Source organism: Bubalus bubalis, chromosome 4 (genome assembly GCF_019923935.1).
Source record: "Bubalus bubalis isolate 160015118507 breed Murrah chromosome 4, NDDB_SH_1, whole genome shotgun sequence".
Taxonomy (NCBI): domain Eukaryota; kingdom Metazoa; phylum Chordata; class Mammalia; order Artiodactyla; family Bovidae; genus Bubalus; species Bubalus bubalis.
Genome location: NC_059160.1, coordinates 63,571,518 through 63,596,241, shown reverse-complemented (window position 1 = coordinate 63,596,241; position 24,724 = coordinate 63,571,518). Strand labels below are relative to the sequence as shown.

At 38.5% G+C, this 24,724-nt stretch overlaps 1 protein-coding gene across 2 annotated transcripts; it reads left to right on the top strand.

Moving 5' to 3' along the window:
- Positions 1–3,210: 3,210 nt before the first annotated feature.
- Positions 3,211–23,797, top strand: PTGES3 (prostaglandin E synthase 3). 2 transcript variants are annotated; one of them, XM_006074986.4, is made up of 8 exons: positions 3,219–3,580; positions 17,562–17,675; positions 17,820–17,889; positions 18,448–18,546; positions 20,010–20,099; positions 21,460–21,522; positions 22,375–22,399; positions 22,630–23,797. In XM_006074986.4, coding segments are annotated over exons 1-8 (483 nt in total). In that variant the 5' UTR covers positions 3,219–3,578; the 3' UTR covers positions 22,650–23,797. The 2 variants fall into 2 exon arrangements, with proteins under 2 accessions (XP_025139548.1, XP_006075048.1); XM_025283763.3 differs by lacking the exon at positions 21,460–21,522 and having other exon boundaries at positions 3,211–3,580.
- Positions 23,798–24,724: the final 927 nt, after the last annotated feature.

Below are 24,724 nucleotides of genomic sequence, written 5' to 3'. Positions count from 1 at the left end.
CAAAGAATAGCAAGAAGAGATAAGAAAGCCTTCTTCAGCGATCAATGCAAAGAAATAGAGGAAAACAACAGAATGGGAAAGACTAGAGATCTCTTCAAGAAAATTAGAGATACCAAGGGAACATTTCATGCAAAGATGGGCTCGATAAAGGACAGAAATGGTATGGACCTAACAGAAGCAGAAGATATTAAGAAGAGGTGGAAAGAATACACAGAAGTACTGTACAAAAAAGATCTTCACGACCCAGATAATCACGATGTGATCACTGACCTAGAGCCAGACATCCTGGAATGTGAAGTCAAGTGGGCCTTAGAAAGCATCACTACATACAAAGCTAGTGGAGGTGATGGAATTCCAGTGGAGCTATTTCAAATCCTGAAAGATGATGCTGTGAAAGTGCTGCACTCACTATGCCAGCAAATTTGGAAAACTCAGCAGTGGCCACAGGACTGGAAAAGGTCAGTTTTCATTCCAATCCCAAATAAAGGCAATGCCAAAGAATGCTCAAACTATTGCACAATTGCATTCATCTCACATGCTAGTAAAGTAATGCTCAAAATTCTCCAAGCCAGGCTTCAGCAATATGTGAACCGTGAACTTCCTGATGTTCAAGCTGGTTTTAAAAAAGGCAGAGGAACCAGAGATCAAATTGCCAACATCCGCTGTATCATTAAAAAAGCAAGAGAGTTCCAGAAAAACATCTATTTCTGCTTTATTGACTATGCCAAAGCCTTTGACTGTGTGGATCACAATAAACTGTGAACAATTCTGAAAGAGATGGGAATACCAGACCACCTGACCTGCCTCTTGAGAAATCTGTATGCAGGTCAGGAAGCAACAGTTAGAACTGGACATGGGACAACAGACTGGTTCCAAATAGGAAAAGGAGTACGTCAAGGCTGTATATTGTCACCCTGTTTATTTAACTTATATGCAGAGTACATCATGAGAAACGCTGGACTGGAAGAAACACAAGCTGGAATCAAGATTGCCGGGAGAAATATCAATAACCTCAGATATGCAGATGACACCACCCTTATGGCAGAAAATGAAGAGGAACTTAAAAGCCTCTTGATGAAAATGAAAGTGGAGAGTGAAAAAGTTGACTTAAAGCTCAACATTCAGAAAATGAAGATCATGGCATCCGGTCCCATCACTTCATGGGAAATAGATGGGGAAACAGTGGAAACAGTGTCAGACTTTATTTTGGGGGGGCTCCAAAATCACTGCAGATGGTGAGTGCAGCCATGAAATTAAAAGACGCTTACTCCTTGGAAGGAAAGTTATGACCAACCTAGATACCATATTCAAAAGCAGAGACATTACTTTGCCAACAAAGGTCTGTCTAGTCAAGGTTATGGTTTTTCCTGTGGTCATGTATGGATGTGAGAGTTGGACTGTGAAGAAGGCTGAGTGCTGAAGAATTGATGCTTTTGAACTGTGGTGTTGAAGAAGACTCTTGACAGTCCCTTGGACTGCAAGGAGATCCAACCAGTCCATTCTGAAGGAGATCAGCCCTGGGATTTCTTTGGAGGGAATGATGCTAAAGCTGAAACTCCAGTATTTTGGCCACCTCATGTGAAGAGCTGACTCATTGGAAAAGACTCTGATGCTGGGAGGGATTGGGTGTAGGAGGAGAAGGGGACGACAGAGGATGAGATGGCTGGATGGCATCACTGACTTGATGGACGTGAGTCTGAGTGAACTCCGGGAGTTGGTGATGGACAGGGAGGCCTGGCGTGCTGTGATTCATGGGGTTGCAAAGAGTCAGACACGACTTAGCGACTGAACTGAACTGAACTGAAGGGGATTTGAGGGAATATTTATTTACGGGCATAAAAGAATTCAAATAAGGTGGCATGTTAAAACTGGATAGTGTCCCACAGAGCAATAAAACTCTAAACCTTGGGGTTACCTTTTCATCAGTCAGAAAGTTGCAACTCAAGTAACTTCACAATATTTGAGCTCTAATTACATAACAAGTAGCAAAGTTAAACACAGGTACCTTCTCTTACAGACTCATCCTTGGGCAGAGGTTAAACCATGTCCCAGAGTCAACTGAAAGGTCATTCATGCCTCCATTCATTTCCATGTTTTAGATCATCTTTTTTCATAAGGCCTCTCCTAACCCTTCCAGTCAATATCGTCCTCTCCTTTTATGCATCCATTGTATTTTGTACTTCCATTATAGGACTCAAATATCTTGACTTGTACGCGTACTCCGTTTTCCCCAACAGGTACTAGGCTCCGTAGAATCATAGTATATGAGAGCTGGCGTTTAACCTCCCCTTTTACCGAGATTCGAGCATTGGGTCCAATCTCTGTAGCTCCCAACATCTGCCTTGCACAGAATAGACACTAAGTCCTCAATGCTGAACATGCAAGCCCCCAAACACTTCTCAAGTCGATTGCACTTTCCTTAAATTTTATCTGCTAATGAGCGGTGCACTGGTGTATGTCTCCCCTTGCTCCAGGGTTAAGTGACCTTCTAGAGTAGACAAAAGGAACTGTGTTGATTGTTTACCAACCCTCTAGATAGTAAACCAATGCGTTACACAAACTGGCAGTTCCACAAAAAACTGTTGGAAAAAGATGGGAGGGGGGCCTATCCCCCAACTGATGCACCTGGAGACAGGAGTGTCCTAATCTCTCCATTCCTACAAACTTAAACGGCTAATAACCTTCCTGTCTCACCTACAGCACTAATTTCTCAAACTAGGTGCAAATGCCCGGGCCCAAAGGGTAAAAAAAAGTTCCCCCTCAAAAGACCTCAAATTTTCTCTGCCTCTTTACAGGATCTCCAACCCTCAGAAAGATGGCGAGGTGGACCCAGGCCCTTAATTCAGAAGTTAGCCCTTCTCCGCAAATATGAACAGCAGAGGCTTCTGCGGTGCAGTCTCCTCAGCGGACTGGTTTACTCTCTTTAAGAGTAACCGAACCTCCACTTCACTTTCCGAGACTCTGGGCTCCGCACCCTTCGCCTCGGCCTTTCTTCCGCGGCCAACGCGGCCGTTTTTCTGGGAGATAGTCCGAGGCGCGTGGCGCGGCGGTTAGACGGCCAACGGTTTTCCACCGCTAGGGGGGAGCGCGGGAGGAGCGGCGGGAACCAGTCCGGCCAGAGGCTGCGGACGTAGGGCGGAGCCAGCGCCGGGAAGGATCGCGAAGGAGCTGGGAGGCCCCGCCCTTTCCGTAGATATCTCTAGAAAGCCGCGCAGGAGCCCGAAAACAAAGAGTGCGCACGCGCGGCGGCTAGGCCCGGGCATTTTGCTGCGTCACCAGCCGCCGCCCGGCCTCACCACCCCTCGCTCGCACGCACGCACGTTCATTCTCCGTCCTCGCGCCCCTTTTCCTACACTTTCCTCTTCTCTCCGACCGGAGGAGTCGCTCTCCCCGCGCGGTGCATTCTGGGGAGCCAGGTCGAGCCCGCCGCCGCCGCCGCCGTCGCTTGAGGAAAGCGAGAAGAGGCCGCGACTGGGGAGAAGACGCCGGAGTCGCCACCGGAGAGGAGTCGCCTGCCCAGGAGCTGCCGCCGGAGAGGCCCGCCCACCCGTTCGCCCGTCCCCCTGCCCCGTTTCACGATGTGAGTGCGATACCCCGCCGAGAGAAGGTCGTCCGGGAGGGAGGCCGAGGCCGCGCGGGGGGCTGCCGGGAAGCCGTCCCTTCCCCTCCCCCTCTTTCGGCCCCCTCGGCTTTCGTCCTCAGTGGAAATCGTTCTTGCCTGGGGGTGGGAGGTTCATTATCCTAGTTCCGGTTACCGTTGGCGGGTGGAGGACATTTTTCCTCCGATGTCCGCTTTCCCCACCTCTAAACTGGCCTTTGGCTTCCTTGCGCCGGAAATCCCACTTACCCCCCATCGGCCGGGCGGGCCGCTCCTAACTCTCGGTAACTTAGCCATAGGCCTTAATCTCCCGTGAGCTTTTGACCACGCGGGCGCCCTGGAGGCGTGGACCCTCGTGGGCCTCAGCTCCGCTCCAGGGGCAGTTTGCCCCTGTCGCTCTGTGATGCTGGGACTAGGCCCGGCGCCAAGTGCACCTGCGGTGGGTGCTACCACGAGGCTGCTGGTGCTCGTCGTAGAGCACCACGCGGCCCTCCCCCGCGAGCGACAGGTACTTCTAGGCGACTGGAGGGAGGCCATACCTTCTTCGCAACTTAACTTCCCTCTCGGGGTCGTGATTGCTTGAGTATGGTCTTTCCAGACTTCCTCCTGACTCCAGTCTCGCTAAGGGAGTGAAGGTTGCCAAAACTCAATCGTGTCCCTGGCAGCGAGGAATTACCATTGAGCGGGGAGTTCTGCACGTGTTGGAGTCGAGAAATACTTATGGACATTTTCTGTGTTCTATGTTAAACTTGAGGCGAGCTTTCGGTATCCTAGCTTAATTTAAGGATGAAACAGGTATGTCCCTACTTTGGCTCAAATTTGTTTATGTGAGGTGACTAGATACTTCAGAAATTTTATGATACAGGGAAACCTTGATGATTTTAACCAAATGAGAATTCTTGGCACCGCCACTTTCAGCCTTTAAATTTTTCTCAGGGAAAGCTTTACCTTTTCAGATGTGAGAGTTTTTTGGCACTAAATGCTTCCTAAAAATTGCATATGGAGAGCAATTGAGGGGAACAGTTTTTATTCCTGGAAAAAATAATGCACTTTCAAGGGTTTCCTTAATAAAATAATGATTTTGCGGTGAGTATATTTAGTTAGACATCTAAATGGATATGGAAAAAAACACCAGAGCTAGTTAACGATGGAAAATAAGCCTTGAGAAGAACGCGTGTATTATTGTAAATATTAGAATTTGAAAGGATTCCTCCACCCCCAAAAGTATATAATAGATTTTAATCGACGTAGTTTGTGCTTTTACTCTTAAGAAATCCGTATTCCAGATAATGTACAAGGATTGTCAAGTTTTAAAACTGTGAGGACATGAATCCTCACTTAAGGCATTACCAACTTTTAATAGGTTAAATGTAGCCAAGCAAATCTTTTCACGAAGAAATAGTACGTTGAATATGGTTTGACATAGAAACACTCTGGGAGGTCACATGAGATAGTTAAATAGGTAAGAGATATTAAGTATTTGTATTGTAAATAGATTAAGAACTCGGGAAAAGTGTAACAATCACTATTTCTAAAAGCAGTCTGTCTATAGTTAAGAATGCTACTTTCAAAATGAGTGTTTTGAAGAGTCCAGGTAAATCTCATTTGTTTTAAGATAACTCCGTATATACCCTCTAGCAAGTTCTCTAGGAGATCTTATTAATGACTGAATGAATTTACAAGATGAGTATTATGAGTCAGTTACTTGAGTTGGAAAAGACTTGTTAGTTAAGAGTCCTAGGAAGAATCTTGGCTGATGAGGGTTCATTTTGTTGATGTCTGCTGGAAACATTGTTTTAGTTGTGGAGAAAGACGTTTTTGCCGGACATCTCAAGGGTTTAGGGTCTGCTTTTTATCACTTCTTAGCTCTTCAGTCGTCATTTCCTAGGTAAATTTCTTTCAAGTTTTTAAACTTTTGTCTAGTAGTTTATGTAGAAGTGAAGTCTCAGTCGTGTCCGACTCTCGGACTGTAGCCTACCAGGATTCTCCAGAACGGGAGTGGGTTGCTATTTACTTCTCCAAGGGATCTTCCCGACCCAGTGATCGAATCCAAGTCTCCTGCATTGTAGGCAGACGCTTTACCGTCTGAGCCACCAGGGAAGTCATTCTCCTACTTTAGAGAATGCTGAAATTGAGGACCTCTCCTCTGTTTAAGACCCACACAAATCCCCCGCAGAGGGTGCTACTTTACTTTTTGTTTTTTAAGCTATTGTAGTTGGTTTTAAGTTGAACCTGTTAAGAGATGGTGTAAAATGTTTAGATTTGAGCTATTTGAAGTCCTTCTTTCCAATGTCTTTTACTTAAATTATTACACTGTCGAGAAACTTACTGTGACTATTGTTACCGTTGGTTAACATCGTACTTACTTTGCCATCATTCAACTTTGTAAGATTGTTCCCAAAATAAAATCCATCTGTTTTCAATCTCCAAAACAAGTGATAATAATGACCATACAGCATATGGTTAATGTCTATAAGCTAAGAGTAACTGATGATGGCTTTTGTTCAGTGTTGATTTTCTAATCACTGTAACCTGGCAACTGGATTTTCTTTTCGTTTTTTTTTCTGTGTTTGCACTAGAAGGCAGTAGAAGCAAAGTGACAGATGACTTGAGTGCAGACCAGTATGTATTGTTAAGATTTTCCTGTTGAATTGTGTTTAAAGATCTTTTAGAAGCTGTATCATTGTGGAGTCATAGGTGGTTAGTGATAATTGCGTCCCAGGAAAAAAATACCTTTGTAATATCAACTGTTTAGAATCAGTCTAGTTCTGAAACACTAAATTGAAAATTGCTGTATCTAGTGTATTTTAAAGTGTTATTATTTGCTGTGTAGATTGGCAGTGATAGATTTTACATTTACAAGCTGACTTCCCCAGAACACCTTTGAACTTTTGGTTTTCCAGGAAGATGCCAATTCACCTGTGTTCTATTCCAGAGCCAAATAAAACGTTTTTTTGTGGATTGTCTATGCAATAGTTGATCTTCTCATGTACCCATAGTTTATTGCTAGAAAGGGTTTATGTCAGGGCTCTTTCCATTAATTATCTTTGTGTACTGAAAGGATGTAAGTCACAGAGGTGTTTTTTTAAATTTTGAGTATTACTACAAGGTTTAGTTCTTCAACTATGATTTGAACCTAGAATTTCTGACAGCAATTTTTTTCCCCTACTTTATGAAAAGGGAGAATAATTGTCCAAGTGGTCCTTATATTTCCAATAAGGAAATGGCAACCCACTCCATATTCTTGCCTGGAGAATCCCATGGACAGAGGAGCCTACTGGGCTACAGTCCATGGAGTCGCAAAGAGTCGGACACGACTGAGCGACTTCACGATCACTAAACATGTCTGTAGCTCGGTTTTATTATCTAATATAACTGCTTCTATTAAAACCTTCCCACTTCCTGAGATACGAGGCTCTGAAATCTGTAATGGAAGCAATGAGAGAGTGACCTTGCTTCAGTTTTATTTATATGAAGAAAAATTAAAAATTGTACCTGGTTTGACGATGTTAAAAGGATATGTGCACAAAAGTGGGAATGTGAGAAAGTCATAGAGTTGCTTGGAAGAAAGGCACTATGTTGGGTCGGGAATAGTGTATTTAAGAACATATTCACTTTTATATTTTAAAGTGGTAATTACCAAAGAAAGGAACTAGCACAAAGGTTCACTGACCCCTTGGTGTCTTGGTAGTGTTTCTGTTTTTGTTGTTAACTGTTTTGGGGTTGGTTAGTTTTTTAATGGTGCTGCTAGACAGCCAAATGGCGTAACCTAGCAGTTCTATTTATTAGGTAGTTGGATCCAAACAACTTAAATGCTTTGTCCTAACAACTTCCTAACTCTTTGGAAAACTAATACACATAAATTGCAAGAAAAATGTAGTTTCTTGAATAACTATGGTTATTAATGGAAGGTGTCTGCCTTTTGGGCACTCTATCACTTGTTATACCTTGAAATCAGATTGGATACTTCCATCTCAATTCCGCATTGATTTTTTTGTTTGTTTGTTTTTGGTTTGTTGTGTTATTTTGTTAGTTTTAAATTAGAACAGCCTCCAGAAACCCAGCTATGCAAAGATGAAACTTAGTGGAGAAGAAGGATATAGTGCAATAATCTACTGTTGAAACTGAGCTACTTGGTATCTTGACTGAAGCTGAGTATCGCTGAATTCCTTTTAAATTTGAAATCTCCTGTGACAGCTCTGTAAATTCTCCCATAGAGCTGTGATCCACCTTGGCACCCAGTTTGGGAATCACTGGACTTAGATGTATATTCAGATCACTTTTCCAGAAAGTTTTACATAGTAGTGCAACTGACATACAGAAGATCTGAAAATATGAGAAGGATATCAGGGTTTCTGTGAGCAAAGAATATGTGAAATAGAGTTTGGTTTTAGATGTTTACAGGCAGGACTTTTGATAATACTTAACTAACTGGAACTGCTTTTTATCTTTTTTAGCAGAATTATTCATGTTTCCATATCATTCCTCACTTGATACAAACTGAAATAGATTACCAGTTTCTTTTTTTGTAAATGATAGGCCAGTTTCCAGACTTAAAGTGTCAGTTATTCTGAACTTCTGTGACATCTTTTTTAAACTTTTTTTCTGTTTTCTCCTTTTTAAAATTTTTTTTATTTTTAATGTTTATTTATTGGTTCGGCTGTGCCTGGTCTTAGTTCCAGCATGTGGGATCTAGTTCCCTGATCAGGGATGATAGAACCTGGGCCCCTTTGATTGGGAGCGTGGAGTCTTAGCCTCTGGACCACAGGGAAGTCCCTGTAATTTTTCTAGATGTTTAAAAATACTCGAGGTATATTAAAAATGAGTGATTCTAGTCTTTAAGAAGCTTTCCATTTACTAGAAATGTTTAGTTTATCCTCTAAACATAGAGTATATTTACTCCATTAAGTTCTACTTTAAAAAAAAATTTAGTGTTCTGATTACTATTGTTATATCTTAGAATTCAAAGTGATCTTTTAATTCAAACAAACATGTTCCATTAAAAATGAATTCATAGGGGACTGTCATTACTTCTGAATAAAGTATGTGAGGTTGTATGTCATAATGTATCTTACAGTTAAATACACAGATGAGTTGCCTTTGAAAGTGCTAACCAACACAAGTATCTTATGGTGTATCACATATTTATGCTTTAAGAAAGATAAACCATAACTAGTAATGGATCTGAACCATCTACACCCATGTTTCATAGAAGACTTTTGGGCTAAATGTCATCCAACTTGAATGTGAGTTTCTTAAAGGCATTTTATCTCTGGACAGTTGTATCTAGACAGTTCCTGGTATCATGTTCAATAAATACTTGTTTATTGAATAATATTCAAATTCTAAATCTCTTAGCTATAAGGCTCGACTATGAGGTTCTTGACAGTGAAGGTTGGGACTAACTCAGATCTTCTACAGCTGGTCCTGTGTTCTGCTATATCACATCTTTGGTCAAATTCAGCTATATATCATATAGATTCAAAAGTAGATTGCTGGTCAGTAGTTGAAAGGTAAAGTTGGTGAGAGTCATCTATAGCTTTAGATTCTGTTAACTGAGGCTTTGCTGTATTTGGGGAAATCGGGAAAAGAAGTACCACCAAATGAGTATATATCCTCAAATTACGTTTGACTTGTTTGTGAGCCCTTTATTAGGGAAATGTTTATTTTGGGAATATTTATTAGTTATAATTTGATCAGACTGATCTTTCTCTTAATTAATTGAGTGGTATTACCATAGATTCTCTTTTAAGAGATTCTGCCCTTCCCTCCTCCAATTTTTTTTTTACATCCAAAGAAATTGGCCTTTCGGTAAAAAAGTAATACTTTAACTTTTTATGCTTGATTAATTTCTATATGTGCCCATCAGTTGAAGATAAAACCTAATACATTTTTTAATTTCTTATTTGTTTGTAGCTGTGCTGGGTCTTTGTTGCTGCATGGGTTTTTGTCTAGTTGCTACCAGTGGGAGGGCTGCTACCTAGTTGCAGTGCCCGAGGTTTTCCTTGCAGTGGCTTCACTTGTTGGGGAGCGTGGGCTCTAGGACACATGGGCTTCAGTAGTGGCACATGGGCTCAGTAGTTGCGGCTCTCAAGCTCTAGAGCACAGACGCAATAGAGTCTGCACAGGCTTAGTTGCTCTGTGGCACGTGGGATCTTCCCAGACCAGGGATCGAACCTATGTCTCCTGCATTGGCAGGTAGATTCTTTACCACTGAGCCACAAGGGAAGCCCAAATTTATCTTTTCAAAATGTACTTACTACTTTGGCTGTGCCTGGTTTCAGTTGTGGCCACTTTGTGTCTTCAGTTTTCGTGTGGCATGCAGGATTTTTAGTTGTGACATGCAGGATCTTTCGTTGAAATGTACGGTATCTAGTTCCCTGACTGGGAATTGAACCTGGGTCCCCTGCATTGGGAGCATGGACCACCAGGGAAGTCCCAAGACACATTTAACAATATTTGTTTTATCACAAAGATTCTTGTCATTTAGCATGTGCTCATATCACATTTTTTAAGCCCTTTAAGTACTTTTACAAAAGTAGAACATTTTTTGTTTTGTTGTTTGGCCAATCTGTGCCGCATGCAGGATCCTGACCAAGGAAAGAACCCATGACTCCTGCATTGGCAAAATGGCATCTTAACCACTGGAGCACTAGGGGAAGTCAGTGGTGCGTCCATTTTTTTAAAGGGAGAAGTGCCCCTCCCTCAGAGCTCAGTAGTAAGAATTCGCCTGCAATGCAGGAGATGTGAGTTCTATCTCTAGGTTGGGAAGATCTTCTGAAGTAGAAAATGGCAACCCACTCCGATATTCTTGAATGGAAAATCATGAACAAGAGGAGCCTGGTGGGCTACAGTCTGTGGGGTTGCTAAAAAGTCTAGACATGAATGAGCAGCTAAGCAACATATGAATACTTATAGCTGATTCATGTTGTAAGATAGAAACCAACATAACATTGTAAAGAATCATTCTCCAATTTAAAATAAGGAGAGAAGTGCTTATTGTTTTCATACAAACCATAGTTAAGATGCACCAGATTCTAGTATGTTAAAAGTAGTATTTGGGAACAAATGTGGTTTCCACTCTGTCATTCATTCTAAGACAAACTAAGAAATTTTAGTCAAAACTACAGAAGAGAATTTTAGGTAATGCAAATTTTAATTGCTCGAATTGACATAGCCCTAAATATTGAACTTGAAAATATTTGTCAGAAGAACTTGGAATGTCCCAATTCAGGGATTTTGGGTGGTGTTGTAATTAGTGACTTATTCACATAATGTATAGAGAGATGATGAAAGTTTTGCATCTATGTTAGTATTAAAAAATGGATTAACAGACTTGAACAGTAGTGTGGGATTTTGCCAGGGTTTGTATAAGACTAGAGATAAATCCAACATAATTTAGATGGTAGAGTTTAAAATTAGCCTTTCTCTGGGTTAATAGGAAAAAGGGTGATGTGATATGATCCTCACAGAAGACAAAAAGGAATTTCATAAACACTTGGTTTGCCTTTCAAGTGAGTGAGTATGTGTGTCTGTTACTATTTAGGTTAAGGGTAGGATTTCCTCTCGTATTTTCTGATGGTTTAGATCGGGGTCACTTGGTAACTATTAGGCTTTACAGGCCATGAGTATCCCTGTCTCACATTCTTATTTTTGCAACTCTTAAATATTACAAAAGTTAAGACTTCCCTGGTGGCACAGTGGATAAGAATCCACCTGCCAATGCAGGGGACATAGGTTCAGTCCCTGGTCCAGGAAGATTCCATATGCTGTGGAGCAACTAAGCCTGTGCCCCACAACTGCTGAGCCCATGCTCTGCAACAAAGAGTAGTCTCGCTCACCACAACTAGAGAAAGCCCGCACAAAGCAATGAAGACCCAGCACAACCAAAAATAAATAATAATTTATTCACATATATATGCATATGTGTATATATATATACAGCAAATGGCTCCTGGGCCAACCTCTGATTTGGATCATTTGAGTTTGCTTTTATTATCTGGTAAATGATCGTATTAGTTTGTTAGGGCTGCCATAGCAAAGTACTAGAGGATGTGTGATTTAAACAGTAAAAATTTTTTCCTTACAATTCTGGAGGGTGGTTAGTTCAAGATCAAGGTGTCAGAAAGGTTGGTTTCTTTTGAAGCCTCTACTTGGCTTGCAAATGACCTTCATCTGTCTTCACAGGGTCTTCCCATATTTTTGTAAAAAATTAATATATTTTTAAAATTAATTTTATTGAAGTACAGTGCTGTGTTTCTTTCTGCTGTACAGTACAGTGAATCAGTTATGTATACATATATCCTCTCTTTAGATTTCCTTTCCATTTAGGTCACCACAGTTCCCTGTGCTATTCAAAAGGTTCTCATTAGTTGTCAGTTTTATATATAGTAGTGTGTATATGTCAGTCCTAATCTCTCACTTCTTCCCACTCCTCCCTTCCCTGCTTGGTAACCATAAATTTGTTCTCTACATCTGACTCTCTGCGTTGCAAATAAGTTCTTCTGTACCATTTTTCTAGATTCCATATATAAGCGATATTATATGATACTCGTCTTTCTCTTTCTGACTTCTCTCTGTATGACAAACTCTAGGTCCATTCATGTCTCTACAAATGGTGTTATTTCATTCCTTTCTACAGCTGAGGGTAATATTTCATTGTATATACCTATCATATTTTCTTCATCCGTTCCTCTGTGTATGGACATTTAGGTTGCTTCATTGTAGCTATTCTGATCTCTTATAAGGCCATTAGTCATACTGCATTATGGCCCACTATAAGACCTCATTTTATGTTCAAGACCCCGTCTCCAAATACAGTCACATGAGGTCTAGGACTTAACATAGTAATTTGGGGGTTTAGGACTTAAACATAGGAATTTGGGACACAATTCAGGCTGTAACAATGATGTAAATCTAGATTACTGAATGTGAATTCAAGGAAAGAAGAAAGATCCTCCCAGATTCCATTGTCCTTGATATGAACAGAAACCGAAGAGTTTATGTACTTGGTTTTTGATAGAGCGGCCAGGTCACCAGTGGTGCGCCTCCTCCATTACTATAGGTTCTTAATGCATAACTCCACTTGAAGAAGGTACTGCTAAGTCACTTCAGTCGTGTCCGACTCTGCGACCCCATAGACGGCAGCCCACCAGGCTCCCCCATCCCTGGGATTCTCCAGGCAAGAACACTGGAGTGGGATGCCATTTCCTTCTCCAATGCATGAAAGTGAAAAGTGAAAGGGAAGTCGCTCAGTCCGACTCTTAGCGACCTCATGGACTGCAGCCCACCAGGCTCCTCTGTCCATGGGATTTTCCAGGCAAGAGTACTGGAGTGGGTAGCCATTGCCTCCTCGGTGAAGAAGGTAAACACTCTACTTTAACATGGTAAATGGTACTGTTAACTATTTCAGATTACGTTGTTCAATTGGCTGGAAAAGCGTGTTTACCAGTATTGAAATAGCCATTGGTAAACATGCTGGGAGAAGAATTTTCATTAATCAAGTTAATTCTACATTGTAAGTCAACTTGGGCCAATAAAAATTCATTTTTTTTTTTTTTTTTAAATCTGGGTATTTGTTTTTAGCGATACTATTCCCCCCTCACCCCCCAAAACAGGAAAGATAGAATACTACAATGAATTCTTCAGAAACCCATTATTCAGTCTCAACCTTTATCAGTACAGGGTTATTCTTATTTTATCTACCCCCCTCCCTTTTCCCCAGTGGATTTTATATTGAAGAAAATCCTAGACATGTTCCTTTAAGTAAGGAACATCTGCAGTCTAGGTACCTTTGACAACAGGCAATTCTGTTTACCAAAACAACAATTACTAAACTTGAGAATAAGTGACAATTGGACAATAAATCCTAGACAGATTTTCTGGGTTGTAGCTATTGCAGTCTTTGTTGTTTTGTGTCTTAATTGAATGGAAAAGATTGATTTTTCTTTTTAAATAACACAGTTTCACCATTAGACTATGTTGCTCTAAAGAAACAAACCATTCTGTGTCAAAACCATTTAATATCATTTTTCTAAAGTGTGAAAATAATAAACCCATCTACCCTTAGCAGTTTGAACGTTTAGCAGGTCATTGCCACGTAGCTTTCTCTCTCCTCCTTTCCTTTCCTTAATTGATTTAACGCAAGCCTCACATACTTCTCTCTTCATCTTGAGTGGAGGTTTTTTTTCCCTTTTGTAAAGCAGTGCCTTTCACACCTAACAAAACTACCAGCTTTCACGTTTTCTAATACTCTCTCCATATCTAGGACAGGTTTCCGTGGTTTTGGGAATCTTTTTTTTATATTCAGTTTGAATTGAGATGCATACCAGATTTACAAATTGTGCTTGTTCGATAGTTCTTAGGTCTCTTTTAATCTAGAACAGTTATGTTCTAGATTGGAATGAATCATATTGATCAATCAGAAGGTAAATGTCTGGTTGTCCCACTTTTGGTGATGCTGAGATCATAAATTCTTTATCTGCTCTTCATCTAATCATTACTCATGGTCCTATTTATTGATGAATAACTGCCAAATCAGTATAAAGATTGAAAAATGGTGATTTTATTTTATTTTTTGTTTTTGCCCCTCACGTTTTATTCCATACCAGAGCTAGAATTCTGTAAGGAAGCTTCCTTCATGAAATGGTCCTATTCAGGTATCATGAATAAAGATTCATAAAGGGGACTTCCCTGGTGGTCCAGTGGTAAAGAATCTCTGCCAATGCAGAGGACATAGGTTCTATCGCTGATCTGGAAAGAGTCCACATGCCACAGGGCAGCTAAGCTTGTGTGTCAGAACTGCTGAGCCTGCATTCCACTAGAGCCAGAAGTGGAGCCTGCACACCCTAGAACTTGCACTCTGCAACAAGAGAAGTCTGAGCACTGCAACTAGAGAAAGCCTGAGAGCAACAGTGAAGACCCAGTGCAGCCAAAAATAAAATATAAATGGATAAACAAAATTTAAACATTCATAAAGGGAAAACAGGATAGATGCCTGTTCTTTCTTCTTAGTTGCCTTTTTGTAAAGAATTGGAGCTGTATCATCTTCTGGTGATCTAGAATTGTGGATAGTTTTTTAATCAATATAAATTTGGAGTATTTATAGTCAGTGTATTTGGATCAATTTGCATTCATTCTTTCAAATTGTCACTGGCCAAGGAGAGAGACACCATACTTTTTTTGCCTCAAGTGGGCAAAACATTGTTTTTATTTTTATTTCTTTAAATTTTTGGCTGTGCTGGGTCTTCGTTGTAGCATGTGGCCTCTTTGCTGTATGCAGGCTTCTCATTGCAGAGCCCTGGGCTCAGTAATTGCAGTTAGTGGGCTTAGTTTCCCTGAGTCATATGGGATCTTAGTTTTCCAGCCAGGGCTCAACCCAAGTCCCCTTCAAAGGGAGATTCTCAACCACTGGATCATAGAGAAGTTCCAACATATTATTGACCAAAGAGATATTAATTTGTTTAATTGTTTAGTTCCTAAGTCATGTTTGACTCTTTGGACCACCATGGATTGTAGCCTGCCAGGCTCTGTCCATGGGATTTCCCAGGCAAGAATACTAAAGTGGGTTGCCAATTCCCTATTCAGGGCATCTTCCTACCCCTGGGATCGAACCTGTGTCTCCTGCATTGGCAGGCAGGTTCGTTACCACTGAGCCATCTGGGCAGCTCAAACATTTGTTACCCAAACATTATTGACCAGAGATGTTAAATATTCACTTACATAACAAATTTCCAGCCACTGGTGTTTTTGCAAAAATTCCCTAGTCAATAATGAGTTAACAAGTACTAAATATTTTCCTTTAAAGAGTAAACATGGGGGGAATTCCTTCTCAGTCCAGGGATTAGGACTGCTGGTGCTTTCATTGTTGAAGGCCCATTTGATCTCTGGCTGGGAAACTAAGATCCCACAAGCTGCATAGAAAAGGCCAAACATATTACCACATATTGAGAAAGCTGTTTTGCCAAGAAAATGAACTAGAGGTAATGTGTGGCCTATTGGAACCTATTAATAAACTTCTAAATCATATATGTACATTGACATAGTAACATTAGAAGTTGTGATTTTAATTTTTTTTAGTCCACAGAAGTTTGGTTCTTTTTCAAAGTGAAGTCGCTCAGTCGTGTCCGACTGTTTGCAACCCCATGGACTGTAGCCTACCAGGATTCTTCATCCGTGGGATTTTCCAGGCAAGAGTACTGGAGTGGGTTGCCATTGTCTTCTTCAGGGGATCTTCCTGACCCAGGGATCGAACCTAGGTCTCCCACCTTGTAGGCAGACGCTTTACCGTCTGACCCACCAGGGAAGTCATAGACATTTTTCAAAGACATTTTTAAATCCCACCCCAGTCTGCCAGTAGATGCCTAAAGAAATGATTTGTTGGTATTTCGGCTTTGGAAATTGCTGTTTATAATTTTTTTTTAATATTTATTTGCCTGTGTTGGGTCTTTGTTGTGGCATGTGGGCTCCCTAGTTGCGGCTTGTGGAATCTAGTTCCCTGACCAGGGATCAAACCTGATCTGCATGGGGAGCTTGGAGTCTCAGCCAGTGGACCACCTGGGAAGTCCCGCCATTTATAACTTTTAATTTCAGAGCTGATATCAGTGTTCCAGAGTAGTGTGTGGCAACTAGTTTAACCATTACACAAGTGTAACCATTGTGTAAAAATATTAATGAGCTGTGGCTGTAACATTTTAGAACTTGAAACGGTTACACCTTAGGATTGGGAATTTTGGAAGCAAACAATTCCTTTATGTTGAGTTGATTTATGAGTAGTGTTTGACAATATAACTAATTTGTTTAAAAGTTCGGATTTGAAGTTTTGGGTTTATAGAAAAGTTTTTAAAAATACAAATAATTCCTGCAACTTTGATTTTTAGGTGATCAAAGTGGCACATACTTATTTTTAAAAAGTAATTGCACCCAAAATGCAAAATAAATGGTTTTTTAAATAATTGTAACAGTTGAGATTGATATGGCTCTATTTCCTTTCTTTTCTCTTTCTGGCTCATGCTTTAGAGGCAAGTGCTGTTAATCTACCTGTTCTTCGTGCGCACATGCCTGCGTGTGTGTGTGTGAGAATTCTTGGAATTTTTATGAGTGTGTAAATATTTATCGAAGTAACCTGTCTTGGTCTTGAAGATAACAAAGAAAAATTTTATTTATCACATGTAATCTTGTGTGTGTGTGCACTCAGTATTGTCTGACTCTGTGACCCCATGGACTGTAGCCCACCAGGATTCTCTGTCCATGGGATTTTCCAGGCAGGAATACCGATTGGGTTGCCATTTCCTGTTTCAAGGGATCGTCCCTACCAAGGGATCAAACTCATGTCTCTTGCATCTCCTGCATTGGCAGGTGGATTCTTCACCATTAGCACCACCTGGGAAGTGCTTATAATCTTTACTGCCTGTTAATTAACCGTATTTGACTGTATTTGCTTCTAGCAGATTTTTAGCTATATTTTAAAACATAATTTTTGATGGATGAGTAGAGCTTTAGGCAGAACTTTGAAATACTGTCATTTCTCATACTTGTAAAAAAATCCCCCCCCCCCCCAGTTTCTCGAATTGTAAGTAGAAATGTTGCATACTATATTTCATATGACAATGGATTAGTTCTTTTAAATCATGTGAAGTTGAATTTTTAAGAGCAGGGCTATAAAGAAGTAGCACATAAATTTTAACAGGGCTACTACCTAAGTGGTTAACTCCAATGAACATTTTGGTCGTATGTTTTAAAATCCCTTCCTATGAGGGAACAGTATCATTGCATTTTAACCTGAAATGCACCTGTTAGGGGAAAAACATATTAATAGTTCACATTTTAAATTGTAATACTCCCTCAAAATAATGCTCTTATGGAGAATAGAAGTATGTTACTTACATGCTAAATTTCGGAGGTTTATGTAAATACCCACTTAGTGAACTTCAGCTTAACTTTGTCTAATTTTATCTCATTATAGGCAACCTGCTTCTGCAAAGTGGTACGATCGGAGGGACTATGTCTTCATTGAATTTTGTGTTGAAGACAGTAAAGATGTTAATGTAAATTTTGAAAAATCGAAACTTACATTCAGGTAAATTACCATTTTTATATCATTGGGTGAAATACTTGTTTCAGACAGTTTGAATAGCTTTGGTTTGCTTGTTTTGTGTTTTCTCTGAAGTTATTACTAATCTTTACCTCTTTGAAACTCATTTTCCCCCTTTTTTTTGTACAGTTGTCTTGGAGGAAGTGATAATTTTAAACATTTAAATGAAATTGATCTTTTTCACTGTATTGATCCAAATGTAAGTAGTTTTGAAACTTTAATCCCCCAAAAAATTTAAATTTAACTTTAAATTGTGAGGAAATGGACATAATTTAAATACTCATTTTAGAGATAAATACTAATTCTTAACTGTTCAGAGGCTAAAATATAATTGTATGGTTTGCATTGTTTTCCATCTTGTAACTGCTTCTCTGCATATTATTTTTGTTGTTATCAATGTTTGGACTCAGGACAGTACTGTCTTTTTTAACCTTTTTAAAATTGCAGTGTAGTTAATATAAGGAACAGTACTCTTGATGCTTGTCTTATTTAAGCATAGATGTAGCTAAGTATGTTCTATGCTTACACCATGTTTACTAATTTTTTTAAAACTTCTTATGCTATTCACCTTGTTCAGGGGAGGCAAAAAAAATGATATTTTTGCTATTGGATAGCTTATGAAATCTTCAGTAGCCTAGGGGATGTTTCAGGGTGTAGGGAAAGAAATAAGGAGGAAAGAAATGACAACAAGCAACTTTGTATCCTATATTGATACTAGAGAGTTATAACAGTATGAAAACACTTATTTTTGTTATAGGATTCCAAGCATAAAAGAACGGACAGATCGATTTTATGTTGTTTACGAAAAGGAGAATCTGGCCAGTCATGGCCAAGGTTAACAAAAGAAAGGGCAAAGGTAGGTTTCTTTTCCTTTTTTTGAAAGTTAGGTAGTTTTAAATAATTTAAGATACGTTGACATCAAACTCAAACGTTTCTGCCCAGCAAAGAAAACCACCAAGATGAAAAGACAACCTAATTAATGGGAAAATATATTTACAAATCATGTATCGATAAAAGGTTAATATCTAATGTATATGAGGAACTCCTACAATTCGGCAACAAAAATCCAGTTAAAGTGGGGGCAGACATCTGCTATACGCCAATATAAAATAAAAATTAAACAACAGAGGAACAGGTAGAGCAGTTCCCTGGTGACCTAGTGATTAGGATTCCAGGCTTTCATTGCCTTGGCCCAGGTTCATCTCTAATTATTAGAGAAATGCAAATTAAAACCACAATGAGATATCATCTTCTGTTAGAATGGCTGATGTCAAGAAGGCCAATAAGAAATGCTGTTGTTGCGATTATAAACTGGTTTATATTAGCCACTATGGAAAATAGTATGGAGATTCTCAAAAAATTAATAAGAGTAGAACTACCATATGATCTAGGCATTCCAGTTCTCGGTATTTATCTGAAGAATATGAAAACACTAGTTGGAAAAAATGTGTGCCATCTCTATTCATTGCAGCATTATTTAAAATAACCAAAATATGGAAGCAGCCAAAATATCCATTGATGAATGAATGGTAAACCGGTGTGTGTCTGTTCAGTGGATTAGTAGTTAGCCATCTTAAAAGAATGAAATCTTGCCATTTGCAGCAACATGGATGGACCTTGAGGGTAATAAGTAAAATGAGTCAGAAGGAAAAAGACAAACCTAATTTAAAAAAATACAACAAAACTAAAAGACACATACAGAGAACAGATTGATGATTACCAGCAGGGGAGGGGTAGTTGAAGGGGTAGGTAAGGGGTACAAGGAGTCAATTTTATAGTGACAGACAATAAGGGAACTTGGAAGGTAATCACTTTGTACTTGGAGATGTTGAGTGACAATGTTATACACCTGGAACTGGTATTTTTAAAAATTGGTATGAGGAATCATAGTGTATTTATTTCATGGCATAATTACTATTAAGGCCCTGTGTTCTATACGCTTTTCTCTACTTTGAGATTTATTAGTGTCAATACCGAGGATGGTCAGAATAAGGTCAGTCACTAATTGATGCAGGCTCTTTTGCATTCAAGAGAAAGATTTAAAGGTATAAATTACTCAAATATCAGAGTATATCATGGTAGCATTTAAAAAATAGTAAGTTAATTATCTGAATTTGAATAGTTTCTATTAGTGAATTTTTTTTTAAAGGTTTCTGACAACTGAGACTTCATGAAACTATATTTACTAATATATATTGCATTTAACTTCTGATTTTTCTAGTCTATTCTTTTTTTGTGCTGATTCCATGCCTTGCTAGTGAGTATGAACCTCATAATTCAATAATCTAATCAGAGGGTGATATTTGTATTGATCTATAGCTTAATTGGCTTAGTGTGGACTTTAATAATTGGAAAGACTGGGAAGATGATTCCGATGAAGACATGTCTAATTTTGATCGTTTCTCTGAGGTAAGTTCTTTTAAATGCATTCTTCCACCTCCCTCTCAGTACAAGTCTTTCTAGTCAGTTTAATTTGGTTTTAAAGGCCTAGTGATATGTAAGGACCTGCATTACTTTAGTTTCAAGACTGGTTTTTTATGAGTTTATAAAAATTGTCAAGTTCTAAAGTTGATGTGTAAGGGAAAAAAATAAACTCTAGGGTCAGTACAACACAGCTAGTTTTTACTGTTTCTTTGGAAAAAAAAAAAAAGTTAAAAAGTAAGTACCCAATTTCATGTATGCAGTTTCTTATTTAACATCTCTCACATGGCTCTGGCACCTTGATTTCAAAGGAGAGAAGGGAGAAGTGATATTCATTGTCCTAAACTGTGCTTCTCCTTACCTGTAGTAATTGGTCCCACCATTTACCCAGATGTGCACGTTACAACTTTTACCAGTCTCCTAAGTAAACTCTTAAATGTATTCAGTTCTGTGTCTGTTGCCATTGCATCTTGACATCTAGTATTGCACTTGGAGACTTCTGAGTATTTTTCCTGCTTAAAGAAACTTAACCAGTATTTAGTGTCTTCAGATGTAGGAAAACTCTTCACTAGTTACTCATATTATTTGAGAGTAGATGCTTAGGATTTTTATACTGAAAGGTTTTTGAGTCAGTATCTTTTTAAGACCCCTTCAAACTCTGAAGTTCAGGTAAGCGTGTTTTTGAAGTTCCATATGAATTATTTAATCTGCTTATTTATACCTCTTTATGTAATATATTGCAGTTCTTATTATTGGGCCCAGTTTTTTTAAGTATGTAAGAGTATTTTACACAGCCTATATGTTTTGTTTCAAGGATTATGTTTATTTTCTGTTTTTAACTTAGTTACTAGTATTTAGCTGAATTCAGTATTCAGGCCCTTTATACAAACTAATCAGCCGAAAGGACTTTTTTTTTAAGTTACCATTGATTCTTCACAATATTTAAAACTACAATGAGAATACCATAATACACATGCCATTTAGTTGAACATACAAAACTTTACAACTAAAAATAATCCCATTCTTAGTCACCAGAGGTACCTGCTATTCAGGATTATGGTATTTAATTTCTGCATCATACATACGTATCTTGTTGGATGAATTTTAAAAATTTCACTTTTCTTCAATGAGAACCTACTCTTAACTTCCTAATACAGTTCAGGATTTTATGTAATTACATAAAATCTACCTTTTCCAGAAAGGAAAGTACCTAACTAACCTATAGTTGAATTTTTTTTTAATTGGTGGAAATCTATGGCAGAGCTAAGGTTTATTCTGGAGTGTGCAACCTAATAATTAGGGCTTAATTTAACATCATTTTTAAAACTAATTTTTACACTTCAAATAGATGATGAACAACATGGGTGGTGATGAGGATGTAGATTTACCAGAAGTAGATGGAGCAGATGATGTAAGTCTATAAATTCTTTTCTATGTTTAATAAAATAGTAAGAAACAATGTATTTACAGGTTGTTTTATATAAATCAAGACTGCTTTTTTTGCCATTGGTTGTTTTTTTTCCCTAAAAAATACTACAGGGAAAACCAATTCTTTTAGAAGTGTTCATTTTAGAGGGATGGATACTTACTAGGAAACAGGTGTCCCATGGATCATTCTTAAAGGGACCAGATTTATAGTTCAGAATAATTATTGTACAGAGACATATGCCTTATTCAATTAACAGTTTAGGGAATATTTTGACAAAGTTAAACAGGATCACAGCAGGATGGTCAGAGAGACATATAGTATACAGATGGATGTTGTGAATCTGTAAGGAGGATATACTGGTCCACTCTTCTCAACATTTTCCCACCTGGCATCCTGTTAACATCTTTAAGAAAGTTTTTCGATCTAGTTTGGAAAATATTTATTTAAATAGTTCAACAGTTAGGATTAGAGTTCATTGTCTTCTGTCATTCCAGTGGTCTTCATATTGAGCCATTTTGTCTTGCATTAAATGCCGAGAGAAAAGAAACCATTTTATAGAAAATTTCATTTTGATTAGTAGAAAGGAGTTCAAAGGATGGGCTCAATTCCCTCCAAAAGCACACATCTTATAGGAAGATATATCCTCAGCTGTACATACTGTTCATCTTAAATAAACCTGTTTTTAAGTCCATTGATAAGTTCATGAGATGAATGTAACCACATGTCTCTGCTACTTTGGTCAAAAGTATAGTGCTTCAACTTTAAGGCGAACAGTTCAGTTAGCGGAGAAATATTTGATCAATTTGGTTGAAATTTTTATTTCTCTTTCTGCAGGATTCACAAGACAGTGATGATGAAAGTAAGTATCTTTGTAAAAATAGATCTACACAGAGATATTTCACATCAAAAACCAAATTCTCAAAATAGAGAAGTTACTTGTTTAAAATTCTTAGATCCGTGATTATGGAAGATACGTGATTATTTCTTTATGGCCTCTAACAAATAGCTAAAGCAAAATTTTGAATGATTCAAAGTTGTTGGGTTATTATCCTCTTGTAATTTATACTAATCTTTAAAAAATCTTTTCAGAAATGCCAGATCTGGAGTAAGGAATGTTGTCATCGCTGGATTTTGAGAAAGAAAAATAACTTCTCTGCAAGATTTCGTAATTGAGAGAATTCCTGAATTGATAGCTCTAAAGGCAGATGCTGTATTTGCCTCCTTTAACCCATTTTTCAACCTGTTTGTTTTTTTTAAGGCTTCACTAAGGGTTGATATGTACCATTGTATGGGGCAGTTTTAAGTCAGCTAAGGCAATAACCTTGTGCATGAACATTTCCCAGATTTCCATGATGCTGTTGAGGTCCTAAGCAATTGACAACAGCAGTTGTGATAATTAAAAATCTCACCTAAGTCTCCTTTACTCATAACTTAGATACTGACATGATAGGAAGCTCTCTGGCTTAGGGAAAGTAACTAAATTTTAGATTTTAGAACATGGACTCAAAGTGGCTGAAAGAATTGGTTGATACTTTAAACTGGTAACATGTTATTCCTCTGGCATATCCTTCAGGATTGTTCCACTAAAGTTTTATTTTTCAAAAAATTTACTTCACATTATTGTATGTAAGTGATCCCTTGTCAGTGTTCCAGATGTATCTTTGCTAAAACTAGTGAATGCCCTAACTTAGATGGTTTTGAAGCCTGTACATTTGGTATTGTTTGACCCTTAAACTTTTACATCTCTTAGCATGGAGGACTAAGAAAGGCTGTACATTGTTGCTTGAGAGTCTGTACATTTAGACCAAATTTGTATTTGCACTGTCAGTATGGCAAATGAGTGGAAAAAAATGTTAATACACTATTGGATTTTTTTATTCCTTTTTTTTTTTTTTTTGGATTCAGCTTGTACCTGGGCTGAAAACCTCAATTTATGTTCATGACAGTGAGGATTTTTTTTTAATGTCTACATTCTTTCTAATAAACTGTTGGAAGACTTCTTGGCTATCCTTTCAAGTGTCTGGTTTACTGTAATTTCATGTATTGCCATTTACTGGAATGGAGTTTTTATTTTTACTTGAGGAAGAATTTGGGAATATTCCTCTGTTTGGGGGAAACAAAGGCTTGCTATAATGTCACAGAAAACCTTTTAAAAGTGGATCTGTAATAGAAAATTGTAGATGCACTTTGCAACAGTTGGAAAAGAAAGTGTTGTGATTTGATTGAAATAAAACTAAATGTGTTGTCCTCCTCTAAATCTCTGAGCTTTCGCATTTTGGCACTTCTTATTCCTTCCAACTTCTGTGTATTTGTCAAAGCATAGAAATGCTTCATATTTCAGTACTTTCTCATGTCAGACACTAAGGACCTTTGTTATAGGCAGTGTTAAAGTGCTGGGGGCAGGGAATACAAAGATAAATCCTTTAGGTAATTGTATACTCAGGGAGCACATATCACAAGCTAAGCCTTGGGACAAATAGTGAAAAGAAACTTGGGAAATGGCAAATGTAGTAATAGGTATGGATAGAGTGTTGTGGGGATTTAGAAGGAAAAACACAACCTTTTTTCTTTCCTTGTTAAGTATATAATTGTTCCAAATGATACTCAAAGCCATTTTCTTGAAATGGTACAAATAGAAAATCATACTACTTAGAGACTGGGCAATCAACTCTTTTGTTACATTGGTCGTCTTATGAGAATGCAATTTTTCTTCAAAGCCTTAGTTTTTTCCACATTAGGTATATTTGGACTTCTGTCCTAGAAAATTAAGGTCTCCTTTCTCTGGAGCATGCCAGAGGTATCAATATGATTAATAATATACTGCTTCATAGAAAAACTTTAAATTTTCAAAAAAAAAAAACACCCCTCTAGTTTTATTCTCGCAAAGAATTCTTTTTGTATGTTCTGGAAGTTAGAGAGTCATTAATGATTTATTGACTTAATGCCAGCCATTGGGCTACAGCATTAATAGCATGATGGATTTCTAATTTCATCCTGTTCCTTAAGATTTTTTCAAACCTGCTTTGTGCTCAAATACTATAGTGGGATTTCAGTAATCCTTATTGCTGTCAGGTATGAAGGCCTCTCAATGGTATCTGACCTCTCTTTAAGTTAGAAGGATATCATGCCAAAAGGTGAATTGACAGGCCAAAACTTAAGGACTGTTAGGCCTTGCATTGCAAAT